Genomic DNA, 16,026 nt, shown 5'->3' with positions numbered 1-16,026 from the left:
AGGGGATCACCTTCACTACAGTAGCAATCTCAATAGGGCTTATTTTCAGGGGAGGGCTTATTTTAGAGGAATCTTACACAGTAAGGGGAGGACTTATTTTCGGGATAGGTCTTATTATCGGGGAAACACGGGTATTCAACTCAAGAACCACTTACCACGTGAAGCTTTTCCTCATATTTCCTTCCTCCTGTGATGAGGGGAAGAAGATGAAATTGTTCATTGTTTTTTTTTTTTTCATTTCTTTTCCAAGGCCAAGCTCAGTCTTTATAATTATATAGTATTCGATTTTTTTTCTTTCCACTTGCATTGCAGTATTCATATATATTGCTTTTGTTGGTTATGCTTTATTCCGCAACAATTCATGTCCTCCCATACTTCTCTGACTTTTTTTGTTTGTTGCTTCTTAAAGTAATATTCATTATATTCATGCATCACAATTTATTTATTTATTCTTTGAAGGATAGATATACATTGTTTCCAGTTCTTTGCTGCCACAAAAAGTGCACCCTTGGATAATGTGGACATTTTGTTACTCTTACCATAATTCCAAATTGCTTTCCAGAATAGACTAGTTCACAGCTTCCCCAGCAGTGCATTATAATGCCCCTCTATCATTGACTATTTTCATCTTTTATCATCATTGCCCATTTGTTCTTTGTTAGGTTAGACCTCAGAGTAACATAGTAGGTTTTTAAACCTTCATTTCTTTCCATTTTATCTCAAAAAATAACACTTTGCATCCTACATAGATGAATTGGATATCTGGTCCCTGAGCAGAGCAAATAAATCTAATGGTGGGCCTAACTAATCTTCACTGTTAAAAGGGCAAAGCTCTTAAAATAAAAGGTAGGACTTTTTTTTTTACAGTAATTATATTTTCTTGTAATAATAATACAAATTGATTCCTTCAGTAAAGAACTCAGGGTTTATTTTAGCATGAACAATTCCTGCTATTTCTTGGAGGGAAATGTGATATTACTGACACACTTATCAATAGAAATTGGTTTGGGTTTTTCTCATAGTATTGATATGTTATATTCATCTGCAAATATTTTATCGCCTGGTCTCCCCATGAATAATGTGACACTTATGTGACAGGGCCTATTGATAAAAAGGCTTTGTTAATCAAATGCTTTATTGACATCTATGATTTATAACTTTACTTTTTTTTGGTTTTGAAAATATTTTTAAAGTCAAGTGTATCCTTGTGATTTATATTGTTTTTACCAAATTTTTCTATTAGGTCACTATGAAAGGCTTATACTTTCAGCAGAGTTCACCAGGAGAAGAAATTTCATTTGTATTTCAAGAAAGGGTGAGAAAAACCTTACGTAGAAAATGAGAACATTTTCCTTTTCAAAATTTCCTTTTTTTATTCTGAATTTAACAAACATAAAAAACTACCATTTACATATAGAGTACAACAAAATATTTACACATAAAACTATGAATCTCTGTTGCATACAGCTTGCTTTTTTAAAAGTATACAGTATTATAAGATACAGCATTATTTCAGAGTTGCCCTACTTTTTTGTGTTTCCTGCTAAACTTCCTTCTCTCCTTCCTGTGCATTTTTAAAAATGTTTTAATGGTCTTTTTTTAAAGAAAGTTTCCATATCCAGTAGTCCAATATTGAGTCTACCATAATAGACTACTATAGTAATAGTATATAGTAGGTCTTCTATAGTAATTAAAGGAGTATATTCTCATCATAGGTCAATTTCCTCATGGAGTAGATTAAATAACTTATTTAAAATTACCTCCTCAAATTATTTTACTTTAATCTTATATTTAAAATATTAGCCATACCAAATGTATGTTATAGCATTCATTTTGTTACAACACTACTGCACATATTCAAATGGACCATATGTTGGAACCACATTATAGATGTTAAGATAGGGGTGACTAGGTGGCATAGTGAATAGAGCACCGGCCCCTGGAGTCAGGAGGACATGAGTTCAAATCTGGCCTCAGACACTTGACACACTTACTAGCCATGTGACCTTGGGCAAGTCACTTAACCCCAATTGCCCTCCAAAAAAAAAGACAAAAAAAATAAATAAAAATTAAAAAGATGTTAAGATAAGGTTTTTCAAGTATATCCAATAAATAAACTACAGTTTTGGAGTTTTAAACTCTTTTACTTTTTTTTTTTTTTTAGCAATTTACAAGGTAGATTCCACCTTGTATAAAATAATAAAATACTTGTCTAAAAGACTTTATTGGTAAATTGTGCGTTTGTAAGGCTCTAGGTTATATTCATATTTTTCAAAAAATACTATTATGGTTTATATATGTATATGGTAATAGAAAATGTGTATTGTTGTTTTCAATAATATGCTTCTAAGCCTTTGACAATCTCATTCATTCTGCTTTTTATATAATCAATATAGTAATGTAATTTGTGACATTCATCAATCTAAATATCCTAAGCACACGTCATTTCAAATTTAAGGTTGTAAGATTAAGCTTTTGGGCTCATGTTAGGCTAATAATGTTTTGGTTAACTTGCATGTGCAAACAGTTCAAGAAAAAAATTAGACTAATTTTTAAAATTTTTCTAATGATAATTGTTAAATGAGGAAGGTATCCAATAATTAAATAAACTAGAAATGTTTTTTGTCATTGTATAAATTACATTCAGCCTGAAATACGAAGACAAATTCATGACGGCAAACCCTCAAAAGTTTAACTAGCTATATAGCTCAGTTCATTGAACATGCTAAAAAGTACAAGGAAAACATTAGGTAGGGAAAAGACATTAAATAAGTTATTTTAAATATCACTTCACTTTAAAGTTAAGAACATCTCAAAAGACTGCTTTTGCATTAAAGAGATGGAAGATAAACTTTAAACCCTTTCTTCTGCTACGTGACCTTAATCTCCATAATTTAGGGGGTTAATATTTTTAAATACTGAGTCAGTACTAGAATACTCTTTTTAAGACTTCTCCCAAAATTGTATTTGTGAGGTAAAATTCTATTATTGTCTCTTTAGTCTACATTATTGTCTCAAATTTTATATAGATTAGTTTTACCAGCAAACACAATTACTGTTCACTTTTTGCTCATTACTAATGAATGACTTTACTTTTCTGACTTTGGGAAAGGCTTGTGTATAACAATTCTCATGCTATTTTGTATAAACTTTGCATAGGAAAATCTTCCTGATATAAAGGATAACTATGTGAAACTTCAAGTGAAAGCTTGTGCTCTAAGCTGGATAAATACAAAGGTATGTGGTATTCCTTTCTTTTAGCTAAAACTTAAATAAAATCTTTATGTTTAATTTACTCTAACCCCTTTTAGCCCTGACATTGAAAATCTAATGAAAAGAACAAATGTATCTCATCTGATATTTTTAGCAAGAATAATTTTGCATCATTTGTTAGTATACATGTTCTAGTAGGCAGGTAGGCCCTAACAACCTAAAATTTCAGGCTGTGTGGCCAAACTTCTGGACAATGTTTGGATCCACTTCACTTTGTGAAGGTACATTCTCTTTCGAAAGCTGAGAACCACTATCAGTTGATTTATATCAACAATATAAAGCTGAAGTTAGAATTGAGATGTGCCCTAACTTAATGCATTCTAAGAGATCTTGAGAATGATGCAATATGTTAAAAACCAGTATTATGATAATTTGATCAGAATTGATGAAGTTAGCACTTAGCTCACAAATCTGGCTGCTTGTATATGAATAAAGTTGATTAAACTTTAAAACTGATTTTCTAATTACTGCAAAAAATCCATATTTTTAATAGCTAGCAGATGCTACTGATGTTACCAATAAAAAGGATTTCTGATCTTGGCCCACAATCAAAAACCTTGCAGTCCCCTGCCTTAAAGTAACATCTGGCTATTATGCTTAGCAAGGAAGAAGAACGAACATGCTCACTAATCGTTCATTGGTGTGCACTTTTATTCTCATGGCTAAATATATGTTTGTTTAATTCAGGCATTTTATCTGAATTAGAATTGTTGTCTTTGAAATTGGTAAATTTTACTTTCTGAAGTGTAAAATGATAGTACACATTTACTAAGTACCTCTAATAAAGGCATATTTCTTAAGTAAGAAATTAGTTTAAGAATTACCATGGGGCGGCCAGGTGGCGCAGTGAGTAAGAGCGCCAGCCCCGGAGTCAGGAGACCCGGGATCAATTCTGGCCTCAGATACTTAACACCCACACAAAATAACTGGCCGTGTAACCTTGGGCAAGTTACTTAACCCCAATTGCTTTAAAAAAAAAAAAGAATTACCATATAAGTATAACAGTAACTTAATGAATTCACTAATAGTTCTTCTGTGCTAGGGATATTATCAGGCATTGGTCTTTAAATGTGACACATAATGCATCTTTCCTCCATTCCTGAACCCATTCATCCCCATTTTATGTGAGTGTGTGTGTGTGTGTGCGTGCACGCACACATACTTATACACATACAATGTGTATCAGACTCAGCAATTCATTGACCTTCAAATGCTTAGGAAACAGTGCTAAAATTTTATTTTGTGCCAAATTTCATTTTGTTTAGTGACATCTTCCTTCAAAGAATCTTACAGTCAGAAGTAACACCAAAATCATCTGGTCCAACTTATTCCTTAATAAGAGGCCCTTGTAGAACATATCTGGCAGGCTCCAGGGACTAGTGAACCTTTACAGGAATGCCTCCCACCCTCCCTTTCCTTACCTTGAATGTACAGCTTCTAGGCACTTTTCCTACTCCATGGCCAACCAAGCCCAACACATCTCCTTATTCTTCCACTTGACAACCTCTCAAATACTGGAAGACAGTCTCCAGCAAGTTTTTTGTCTGCTAGTCTAAACCCTTCCAAGTTCCCTTCAACCAGCCCTTGGCTGCACAAGCTTATTTTTCTCTTCTAGTCATCTTCTAATTTCTTCATGTGTTTCCTGTCGTTTAGTGCCCAAGACCAAGCAGTGTTTTCAATGTGGCCTGGCCTCCCCATGGATCTTGGCTGGACTTCATACCTTTCCTGCTTCAACCTGAGCTGCATTAGCTTTTCTGGCTGCTTTGTCCTACTTTTCATTCATACTGAGTTTTCAGTTCACTAAAACCCCCAGATATTTTTAATAGGAACTCTTGTTTCCCCATGTCCCTTCTCTCATACTCATACAATGCTATGGATTTTTGGAACCTAAAGTATTGCCTTAGCTACTTATTAGCCATGTGACCCTGGGAAAGTCACTTAACTTCTCTGAACCTGTTTTCCTCATCTACAAAATGGGGATAACAATGACAATAAAATAGTCCTTACACACAACAAGCTTACATTCTACTGGAAGCATACAACATATACATACATAAGTTAACTTGAAAGATAGACCATTAACAATGAGGGTATCCATCATTTCTCTGTTTTAATGGAGCAACATGACATTTATCACTGTTAAATTGGGCAGCCTGGCTCAGTGTAGCTTTCTAGTCTGTTGAGAACTTGTATTCTAGGTCTATCTTCTAAATGTTTGAAGTTCACCAAGCTTCTTTTCATGTGCAAATTTGACAGTGTGCCATCCATGAATGAATAAAAAAAGCACTTATTAATGGCTTACTGTATCCCAAGCACTGTGCTAAGTTCTGGAGATAGAAGTACAAAATCAAGACAGCCTGTCCTCAAGGAGCTTACATTTTAATAAGTGGAAACTGCACATATTGGGGAGAGGGACCCACATCAGGGAAGGGTGCTTTAGTGTGGGAAGTGACATGAGATGGTGAATGAAATAATAGGGCAGTTCATTGGCTAGCTCTTTCTAGAGACAGTGGTACTGTTGATTTGCTTACAGTTAGTTCTAAGAGGAAGAAGGAAGGTAAAGGAGTGAGAGGGGAATGTAGCTGTGTGATCCCAGAGAATGAAGAGCTGATTGGCTTATCTATCACTTCAGGGGCAGAGTGATAGACTTTCAATGTGGAGGTAGCCCCAACAGCAGAGGAAGGGGTAGGGGAAAAAAAGTCTATGACTTTTATCTAAGTCATTGGTAGAAATGTTGGACAGAAATGGGCCAAGCACAGATTATCTGGGCTACTCTATACTAGAGACCATTCTCCATTATGATGCTGACCACTGCACTAGGATGTAGTTTACCTCACTCTGTTGAAGAGTCACTTTAATTCATTGAGAGCACCTAGGTACCCTGACCATCTCCTCCTCATATACCTTGGGTTTGGCACTCCTCTGCTGATCATTTTTGCTATCTTTCCCAAGCCAAAGAGTATTCCTTTTGGAAGAGAAAAAGAAAGAAAATAAGACTTGAATAGTTTAGCCTTCTCACCTTCTGATCTATTATCATCACATTTACCCCTAGTAGTGGTCTGTTTCCTGCTTTCTCTACCTATCAAAACCTTAAAAAAACCCTCTTTGTTGTTTTTTGTATTTATCAAGGATCATGCTATATATTTGGATTCTTCCACTGTTATTTGTGTATCCTGTACATATTTTTAAAATTCCAAATTGGTATTGAATTTCCTGTGAATCTACAGCTGCCTCTCCAAGTAGCTTCCCACTTTTTCTTCTCATTAGAAGCATGTCTGCTTGTGCTTTTTAGACTTTGATCACTGAGAGCTCTCTATCCCCCTTGGGGCAACTTTTTCAAAAAATATCAGTCTTTTGGATCCTACTCAGTTTGCAAGTCACTTTACATATATTGTCTCACAACAACCCTGTAAGCTATATGCTATTATTATCCCTATTTTGCAGGTAAGGAAACTGAGCTTGAAAGTGACTTGCCCAAAGTCACACAACTAGGAGTGTCTGAGACAGGCTTTAAACTCAAGTCTTTTTTGATTCCATTTCCAGTGTTCTATCACCAAACTCAGAGATGGGGAACCTGTCGTCTCAAGGTTACATGTGGCCTTCTAGGTCCTTCAGTGCGACCTTTTGACTGAGTCCAAGTTTTACAGAACATCTTTTTATTAAGGGATTTGTTCTATGAAGTTTGGATTCAGTCAAAAGGCCACATTTGAGGACCTAGAGAGTCACATGTGGCCTAGAGACCACAAGTTCCCCACCACTGAAACTGCTTCTCATATCATGAATTCTAGGAGGGTGGTTCTTGGGATTTCTTTTTCAGCAACCATTTCCTTCTTATTGGTTCAGACAAATCAGGTCTGAAACAGCAGTTCCTTTTGTCACTTTCCCGACCTTTTGAAATAATAAAATCTCAAATGTATTAACTGCTCTGCTTTTGGCAGACCAAGAGAGTGACAACAGATTTCTAGATAGTTTGAAGTCTCATGGTACTATAGTATCATGCTTCAGTGCCAAGTTTGTGTTGTTTTTCAAACTCCTTCTCAAACTCCTCCTGCTATATAGCTAGTCTCTTATAACCTTCTGATAGTATCACATCTTTTTCTCTGTCGAACATCATCCCAAAGCTCTTCACCATGTTTTCCTCTTAGGATCCCATGATTAAATATTTTTATTACATTATTCCACCTACACTTTTGCCAATTTTGTCCCAATTTGTAGGCATACTCTTCAAAAATTTAGTAATTAATCAGTACAAATCCTAAGTATTATTAACTTAGGAGATCAAATTTGCCTTCTTTTATTAGACTCTCAAGTTCACCCTGTTAAGTTGTCTACACTTCCAGAATTTCTATATATTTGAAGCCACTGTTTTATTGTTTTCCTTTGAGGGACTGTCTCCCCCAGATGTCTGGTCTTTTCTTCTGCTATTTTTCCTCCTACATTGAGTCTGCTAGCCTCTGTATAGCAGCCTTATCAGCCTATGTGCACAGTTGAGTCCTTCATTCCCCTTTACTTTCTGGTTTAACCTTTCTTGATCAGATTCACAAGATTCCTGATGACTATTTTTCCTGGACTTTGCCAAGAGCTTATCATTTCTATATTTTAAGTTTTTATCCACGAATCTATATTCCATTCTTAGATATGTCTTTCTCTTCTGAGTCCTCCACTGTCAATTTGATAGAAGCAATGATAATAGTAGTATTAGTGGGGCGGCTAGGAGGCACAGTGAATAGAGCACCAGCCCTGAAGTCAGGAGGACCTGAGTTCAAATCTAGCCTCAGACACTTAACACAAAAAACTAGCCGTGTGACCTTGGGCAAGTCACTTAACCCCACTTAAGCCCTACCTTCCCCTCTCCAAAAAAAAAAAAGAAGAAAATAGTAGTAGTAGTAATAATAATAAAATAGTAATAACTGGTATTTATATTACTTTAAAGCTTGCCAAACACTTTACACATCATTTCAGTTAATCCTGATAACAGCCCTGTTAGACATTTGCTATTATCTTGCCCATTTTATGAGAATACTGAGACTTAGTGACTTCTAATGAAAGTGCTCCTAAAATATGTCTTCAGATATGGTAGAATATTCTATATTGAGCAAAACATTTTCATAAAGCCCTTTATTTTTTAGGGAACTTGTTTTAGTATTAAAATCCCTTTTTGTGCCCCTGCATAATGATTTATTTTCTTCTAAAATATTTGTTTTCAATTGTATAAAAATATGTTGTAGAATTATTTCCTGTTGCCTTAATCTGGGATAGAAACCCCTTAATTCTAAAAATGGGACCATATATGATTTTTCTATAATATGATTTTTTAATTTACCTTCTCCAATTTTGAGGGGATAGACTAGAATTTATTCCAGATAGGGAAGTTCTTAACTATTATTATGATTTAGCTTTTATCAGAAATGAAACTGGAAAAGGAATTTTTTCCTGTTGGGAGAGAAATTGCCGGAGTTGTACTAGAGGGTAAGTTTACTGATAATAAGTACAACAGTTATATTTTTTGGAAAAAATTAAAGTTCACTCATTGAATCTCAGCCAAAGATTGTTTGAACTTAATAACAGTAGTGTGTAAGAATCTTTGTTTATCTTGGCAATAAAATTATCATCTTCCTTTATTATATCATGGAGAAGTTAAGTGCCTATTAGCTGGTTGTATATGAAACTGCTTATATTACTCAAATATAAAATGCTAAGAAATAAAACTTTTTTCTTTTTCTTTTTCTTTCTTTTTTTTTAATGAATGAAACTTCTTTGCCCTGGCCTTTTGCATTTGAAGGCATATGTACAATGAAATAAATATTTTTGTGGTTTTTCAGTTAGTTCCACTAATAATAAAATATATAGAATAAAGTAAAAGAAAGTTTTCATCAGTCAACAAACATTTATTAAGTGCTTATTATGTGCCAGGCACTGTGCTCAGTACGGAGTATACAAAGAAAGTAAAAAAACATGGTCCTTACCCCCAAAAAGTTCTAATTCTAGTGAGAGAAACAACATGCAAGAAGGGGTTAATATATTAATATATGTATGTGTATGTTTACATATATTATGTATGCATATCCATATATAAACACATGTGCAAATGGTATATATATATACATATATTCCCACACATACATATATACATGCATACATACAAACACATACGTCTAGTAAGAGGGGGAAGAGTGACTGAGAAAGACCTTTTGCAGAAAGTAGCATTTAAGCTAAATCCTGAAGGAAGTCAGGGAAACCAGTAAGTGGAGGTGAAGAGGGAGAGTACAATGTTTCATCCTTGAAGAAATAGGGAGCCATTAGAGTTTATTGAATAAGGGAGTAATGACATAGTCAGACCTGTGATTTGGGAATATCAATTTAGAATCTGAGTGGAGGATAGACTAGAATGGAGAGAGACTTAGGGTAGAGAAAACAACTTAGAAGGCTATTGTAGTAGTCCACATGTGAGGTGATAAGAATCTGTACTAGGCTGGTGGCTGTGTGAATAGAGAGAAAGGAACATATACTGGAAATGTTGTAAAAGTAGAAATAAGCAGATTTGGTAGTAAATTGGATATGTGGAATGATTTTGAGAGAGAAGCTAAGGATGGCACGAAGGTTTTGAGCCTGACTAATCAGGAGAGATTAATGGTACCCTCAACAATAATAGAGAATTTGGGGAAGAGGGTAGTGTCTGAAGGGAAAAGATAATAAGTTCTGTTTTAAATATAATGAGTTTGAGATGCCTATGGGAATTTTGAATTCCTCACATTAATTGGTAACCAATAAAACTCAGTACTTTTAAATATCAGAGAAAGGGTGGTGTAGCAGAGTGCTGGGCTTGGAGTCAGAAAAACCTGAGTTCATGTCCCATCTCAGCTTCTTATAAGATATATGCCCAGGGGTGGCTAGGTGGCACAGTGAATAGAGCACTGGCTCTGGAGTCAGGAGGACCTGAGTCCAAATCTGGCCTCAGACACTTAACACTTACTAGCCATGTGACCTTGGGCAAGCCACTTAACGCCAATTGCCCTGCCTCCAAAAAGCAAAAAAAAAAAAAGATTTATGTCAGTTGCCATCTTCGTGCCTTTTACAAATCCATAGAAACTTCTCTACCAAGCCATAGAAATGTCATATTCTGGCTTAGTGGAGGAAGTTTCCAAACTAGGACTTCCCTGTGTAGACAAAATAACAAATCCTTTATGTATTCACTTATGTATACTAGCTTTGGTCCCTGAATATATCCTATTACTAATATCTTTCTCTGATAAATTATGTGCCTAAAATTGTATTTTTTTCAGATAACACAGAATGTTACAATAGGCATTTTCAGAGAAAAAAGCATCAGTAAGCAATTCAGTAATTCAGCATTCCTATTATGTGTAAGGGGTGCTGTAGAGATGAATAAGACATAATTTTTGAGGAGTATATGCTCTAGTTAGGAAAATTTTTAAATATATAAAAATAGCTAAGATGTAAATTTAATATAGTAACTTAATAGGAGAGTTCTGAGGAGGCACTGGTTCCTTCCATCTATGGGTGTATTGGGATAGTGTCAGAGAAGACTTCATCAATGAAGTGGTACTTGAGGCAGGCCTTCAAGGATAGAAGGGATTACAGCAATCAGAAACTGAAGAAATTGTATTACAGATATAGTAGATGGCAAAAACAAAAGTACAAAGGTAGGAAAGCGCAGGACAAGTTGAGTTTGTGATGAGTATCACTTAGGTAGAGTATAGTGTACATGAAAAAAAGTAAAAGATAAAGCTAGAAAGGTGGATCCAGAACCAGATTGTGAAGTGTCCTGGCCAAGGAACTGAGATTTCATTATATGGCAATTGTGGAAACCGTAAAAAGTTTTTCTGGTATGAGGATGACATGATAAGAACTCTGTTATTTATCCTAGTTTTGCCTTACATTACTCTTTCATTCAAAAACTTAACAAAAATTTTTTCACTTAGCTGGGGCTAAGTGACTTGCCCTGGGTCACACATCTAGTAAGTGTCAAGTTTCTGAGGCCAGATTTGAACTCAGGTCCTTCTGACTCCAGGACCAGTGCTCTTATCTGTTGTACCCCCTAGCTGCCCCTACAAACATTTAAGTAACTGCTGTGTACAGAACCATATGCTAATAAGCACAGATGCAGATTAAAATGTTTAGTCTGGTTCCTGCACTCATGAATCTTATACTGTTTTAGGGGGCTAAGACAAACTCAGGTAAATGACAGTATAAAATATTATATGATGAAGTACAGAACAGAATGATTCAGGAGGAACAAGGGAAAAACTTGTAACTGATCAGAAGGATCATAGGATTATATCATAAATTTACAATTGGAAGGAATCTTAAATGCCATCTAGACCTACCTCTTATTTTACAGATGAAGAAACTAATCTCCAGAGAGGGTAAGTAACTTGTCTAAGACCATATAAGTAGTAAATGGTAGAGCCATGATTCAAAAAGAGATCCTTTATTTCTGAATCCATCATTCTTTCATTGAACTTCTCTGTCTCTCCAGCAATCATGGAAGATTGGGGGAGGTGGCATTTAGGTTGAGTTTTATGAGTTTTAAAGGGTGACTAGGAATTCAACAGGTGGAGCTGAGGAAGGAAAGATGTTTCATAGATAGAGTATATCATAAATAAAGGCATAAAGCTGAGAAATCACAAGGAAAGAGTATGTTCCATTTTGAAGTATAGAACAGAAGTATCAAACTCCTGGGAGGAAAAATTGGGAAATGTTTAACAAAATAAATAAAAATACAGTACAACAGAAATAATGTTAATTTGTGATTTTCTAAGTATTTCTATTTGAGTTTGACACCACTGGTATAGAATATGTAGAGAAAATTATGTCAGATTAAGATGCAAAGGTAGAGTGGTGCCAGATTGCAGAAGACTAGGCAAAGAAGCTTGAACTTTTCTCAGTTAACAAGAATTTAGGGTGCCTGTGGAAGATTTTTGGCATAAGTATGTCTATGAATACATTTAACTTAGCAGTGGTATAAATGATCAGTTAGAGGGGTAAAAGTATGAAAGTGGGCTGTTGCAGTTGTCTAGTACTAAGATGGTAGCATTTGGAGTAGAGGAAAAAATGTTATACAAAGGGAATTGATAGAAATTGGTGACAATTTACATATGACAACTGAATGAGAAGAAACAGAATTAAGATAACACAAAGGTAAAATTGGAAGAAAAAGCATATTATAGGGAGAAAGATAATAAGCTTGATTCAATTTGAGACCACATGGATATGGAAATGTTCTGTTCACAGTTGTGTGAACAAAGGAGGTAACAGTTTGGCTAAACTCTGTCCTGGCTAGGCCATATCTGGAGTACTGTGTTAGATTCTGGATAACCACATATCAAATCAAGTCAGCAAGACAACAAGCGTTAGAAAATACATAGAACTTAGTAGATAAAACAAACAAGGTGGTGAACTGACTGGAGATTGTCATCTACTTGTAGATTCATCAGAGAAACTGAAATGGTTTAGACATAAGCCTAAACAAAATCTTAAGATGATATTGTTATTGTCTCTTTTTTTGTAAGCAATCAGGGTTAAGTAACTTGCTTAAGGTTACACGGCCAATTATTTCTGTGTGTGGTGCTGAGTATCTGAGCCCGGGATTCGATCTCCAGGTCATCCCGACACTGGAGCCAGTGCTCTTACTCACTGAGCCACCTGGCCGCCCCTTGTTATTGTCTTTAATTAATTAAAGGGCTGTTAAATGGAAGAGGGGTTAAATGTATTGAGCCCAGACAGCTGAGTAGAAGTACTACATAAACATTGCATAGAAGCAGTTTTGGACTTAAAAGTAAGGAAAAACTTCTAACAATTAGAACTGTTATCCATAATAGGTTGCCTCAGGCTCTATTTGAAGTCATGGAAATGAGTGAAATTGCCAAATGATAAAAAAAGAAGAGAGAATGGGAGGTGGAACTTTGAGATACACATTGTGAGCTGATCTAATCTTGGGCAGCATCAGTAAAGCATGAAGTCCAGAATGGAGAAGGTTTTAGTCCCACTGTACCCAGGCCTGGGCAGAACACATCTAGAATACTGTGTTCAGTTCTGACTGTCAGATCATCTAAGGTTAGACAAGCTAAAGCATGTCCAGAGAAGTGTATCTAGCATTGGTGAGAGTAGTTCAAATGCCATTTGGGGATTAGTTGAAGGAGCTGGAGAAAGGCAAACTTAGGGAATATGTATTCATTGTCTTCAGGTATTTTAAAGTGCTAACATGAAGAAGCAGGATTAGATTTGTTTGGCTTAGTCCTGGAAAACAGAACTAGAACCAATGAGTAGTAGATACAGGCATTTAGGTTTCAGCTTGGTATAAGGAGCCAGTTTATCTATAGGTGAAATGGACTGCTTGAAGTTGTGAGTTACCCAACCAACTAGCAGAGGCTGGATCATTGCCACTTGTTAGGAATGTTACAGATAAGAGTTCCAATGCAGGTTCTTTGAATCCCTGGGGTATTCATTTCTGAGCTTCTCTGGTTCTGTGACTTAATCTACTTTCTCCAAACCTTTGTCATAATTAGGGAGGCTATAGAATACAACAGAAAGAGCAGTGGATTTGAACCCCAGTTCTGCCCCTAACTGTATAACTGTGGTCATGTCACTTAACTCCATTGTGTCTCAGTTTCCTCATCTGTGAGGTAAAAGGGGTCCCTTCTACTACTGTGATCATTTACCAACTTTTGAATCACTTTCATATTTCTCCTTGACTTTTATATATGGCCTATATATGTCTTCCTTTCTTTCCCTTTCCCTGATATCATTCTTGGCCACTTCAGTATTCATGTTGACTCTGCAGGATGGTTACATCCTAGACTTGATGTCTTGTAGTCATCTTAAACTCAACATGTTTAAAACAGAAATTTTTTTCCCCTAAACCCATTCTTCTCCCAGACTTCTGTCAAGGGTATCACCATCATTCTGCTCACCCAGTTTGAAAACTTGTTTTTATCTTCAGCTCCTCACCCTTCCTTACCCTACAAATGCAATCAGTTCCCAAATCTTGTATATCAAATATCTCCCTTTCTGTCTATATACACATAGCCACCACCCTAGTTTAAAAAAGCCCTCACCACCTCTTGAATAGTAGATTTAATTGCCTCCTAATTGGTGGTCTTGCTTCAAGGTCTGTTGCCACTCTAGGACCCATTCTCAACACAGCTACCAGAGTGATTTTCCTAAAGTGCTGGTAGGACCATGTCACTCTTTTTTTTTTTTTTCAAATGCTTTAACTTCTGATTTACATCATTCATTTACACCATATTTTGAGTTACAAATTTTCTCCCTTTTTTCCCCTACCCACTGTCCCAAAATAGCAGGCCCACAGGATATGCCCTCCTCCAATATGCTCTCTCTCATATTTTCTCCCATACCCCTTTTGACTTTTCCAGTAGGGCATGGTGGATCTCTATACCTCAGTGCCTGTATATCTTATTTCCCAATTACATGTAAAATAGTATTAATAATAGTATATATATTTAAACATTTGATTTTAAAACTTAATTCCAGATTCGTTCCCTTTCTCCCTTGTCACCCACCCTTACTGGGAAGATAAGCAGTTCAGAATAGGTTGGACATGTGTGGCTAATGCAAAACAATAACATAGTAGATATATTGTAAAAGGCTGACTATATTTCCCTCCCTTCTATCCCACCTCCCACTTGTTCTATTCTCTACTTTGATCCCATCCCTTTTCAAAAGTGGGTGCTTCCAACTTCCCTCCCCGCCAGCCTGTCTTCCATCTCATCCCCTTCGCCCCTACTCTCCTGGAGGGTGAGATACCCTATTTAGTGTGTATTTCATTCCCTCCCCCAGCCAAATTTAATGGGAATAAGGTTGACCCATTCCTTTTTGCCTTCCTATTCTTCCCCTCCATTGTAACCATTTTCCCTTGCCTCTTCTATATGAGACAGTTTACCCCATTCTGTCTCTCCCCATCTCCTCTCATTATATTCCTTTCTTACCTCTTAATTTCACCTTTTGAGTATCATCCCTTCCTGTTAAATTGGTCCTGTGCCCTCTATTTATGTATACCTGTAAACATATATACACACATTCACATATCTATTCATATGCCCATATACCTTCATATATAGACATATATATATTTCTATTCCTTTCAACTATTTTCATACTGAGAAGTTTCATCAGTTACAGTTGTTTTTCCATATAGGACTGTTAATAGTTCAATTTTGATAAATTCCTTATGATTTCTTTTCCATGTTTACCTTCTCATGCTTCTCTTGCTTCTTGTATTTGAATGTCAAATTTTCTATTCAACTCTGGTTTTTTCAGCAAGAATGCTTGAAAGTCCTCTATTACATTGAATGACCATATTTTCCCCTGAAACATGATACTCAGTTTTGCTGGGTAGGTGACTCTTGGTTTTAATCCCAGCTCCTTTGACCTCCAGAATATCACATTCCAATCCCTCAGTGTAGAAGCTACCAGATCCTGGGTTATCCTGATTGTGTTTCCACGATATTCAAATTGTTTCTTCCTGGCTGCTTATAATCTCTCCTTAATCTGGGAATTCTGGAACCTGGCTATAATATTCCTAGGAGTTTTCTTTTTGGGATCTTTTTCAGGAGGTGATTGGTGGATTCTTTCAACCTCTATTTTGCCCTCTGGTTCTAAAACATCAGGGCAGTTTTCTTTGAGAACTTCCTGGAGGATGATTTCTAGGTTCTTACTTTGATCCTGGCTTTCAGATAGTCCAATAATTTTTAAATTATCTCTCCTGGATCT

General features: G+C 35.9%; 1 protein-coding gene across 5 annotated transcripts in view; it reads left to right on the top strand.

Annotated features, from left to right (window-relative positions):
- Positions 1-16,026, top strand: part of CRYZL1 (crystallin zeta like 1) — a 71,176-nt gene that overhangs the window by 26,889 nt on the left and 28,261 nt on the right. For 4 of the 5 annotated variants that reach the window (XM_069074943.1, XM_069074945.1, XM_069074942.1 and 1 more), the window contains exons 2-4: positions 1,244-1,315; positions 3,160-3,237; positions 8,670-8,742. In XM_069074943.1, coding sequence (XP_068931044.1) covers positions 1,250-1,315; positions 3,160-3,237; positions 8,670-8,742 — 217 coding nt within the window. In that variant the 5' untranslated portion in view covers positions 1,244-1,249. Of the gene's footprint in view, positions 1-774; positions 847-1,243; positions 1,316-3,159; positions 3,238-8,669; positions 8,743-16,026 lie in introns of those variants that run through there. The other variant, XM_069074944.1, reaches the window with a different exon arrangement.

Source organism: Petaurus breviceps, unplaced genomic scaffold, assembly GCF_028583685.1.
Source record: "Petaurus breviceps papuanus isolate PSGF00001 unplaced genomic scaffold, PetGlider_PUasm1.0 90897, whole genome shotgun sequence".
Taxonomy (NCBI): domain Eukaryota; kingdom Metazoa; phylum Chordata; class Mammalia; order Diprotodontia; family Petauridae; genus Petaurus; species Petaurus breviceps.
Note: the sequence above shows the minus strand (reverse complement) of the source record. Positions and strands in the feature narration are given on the sequence as shown.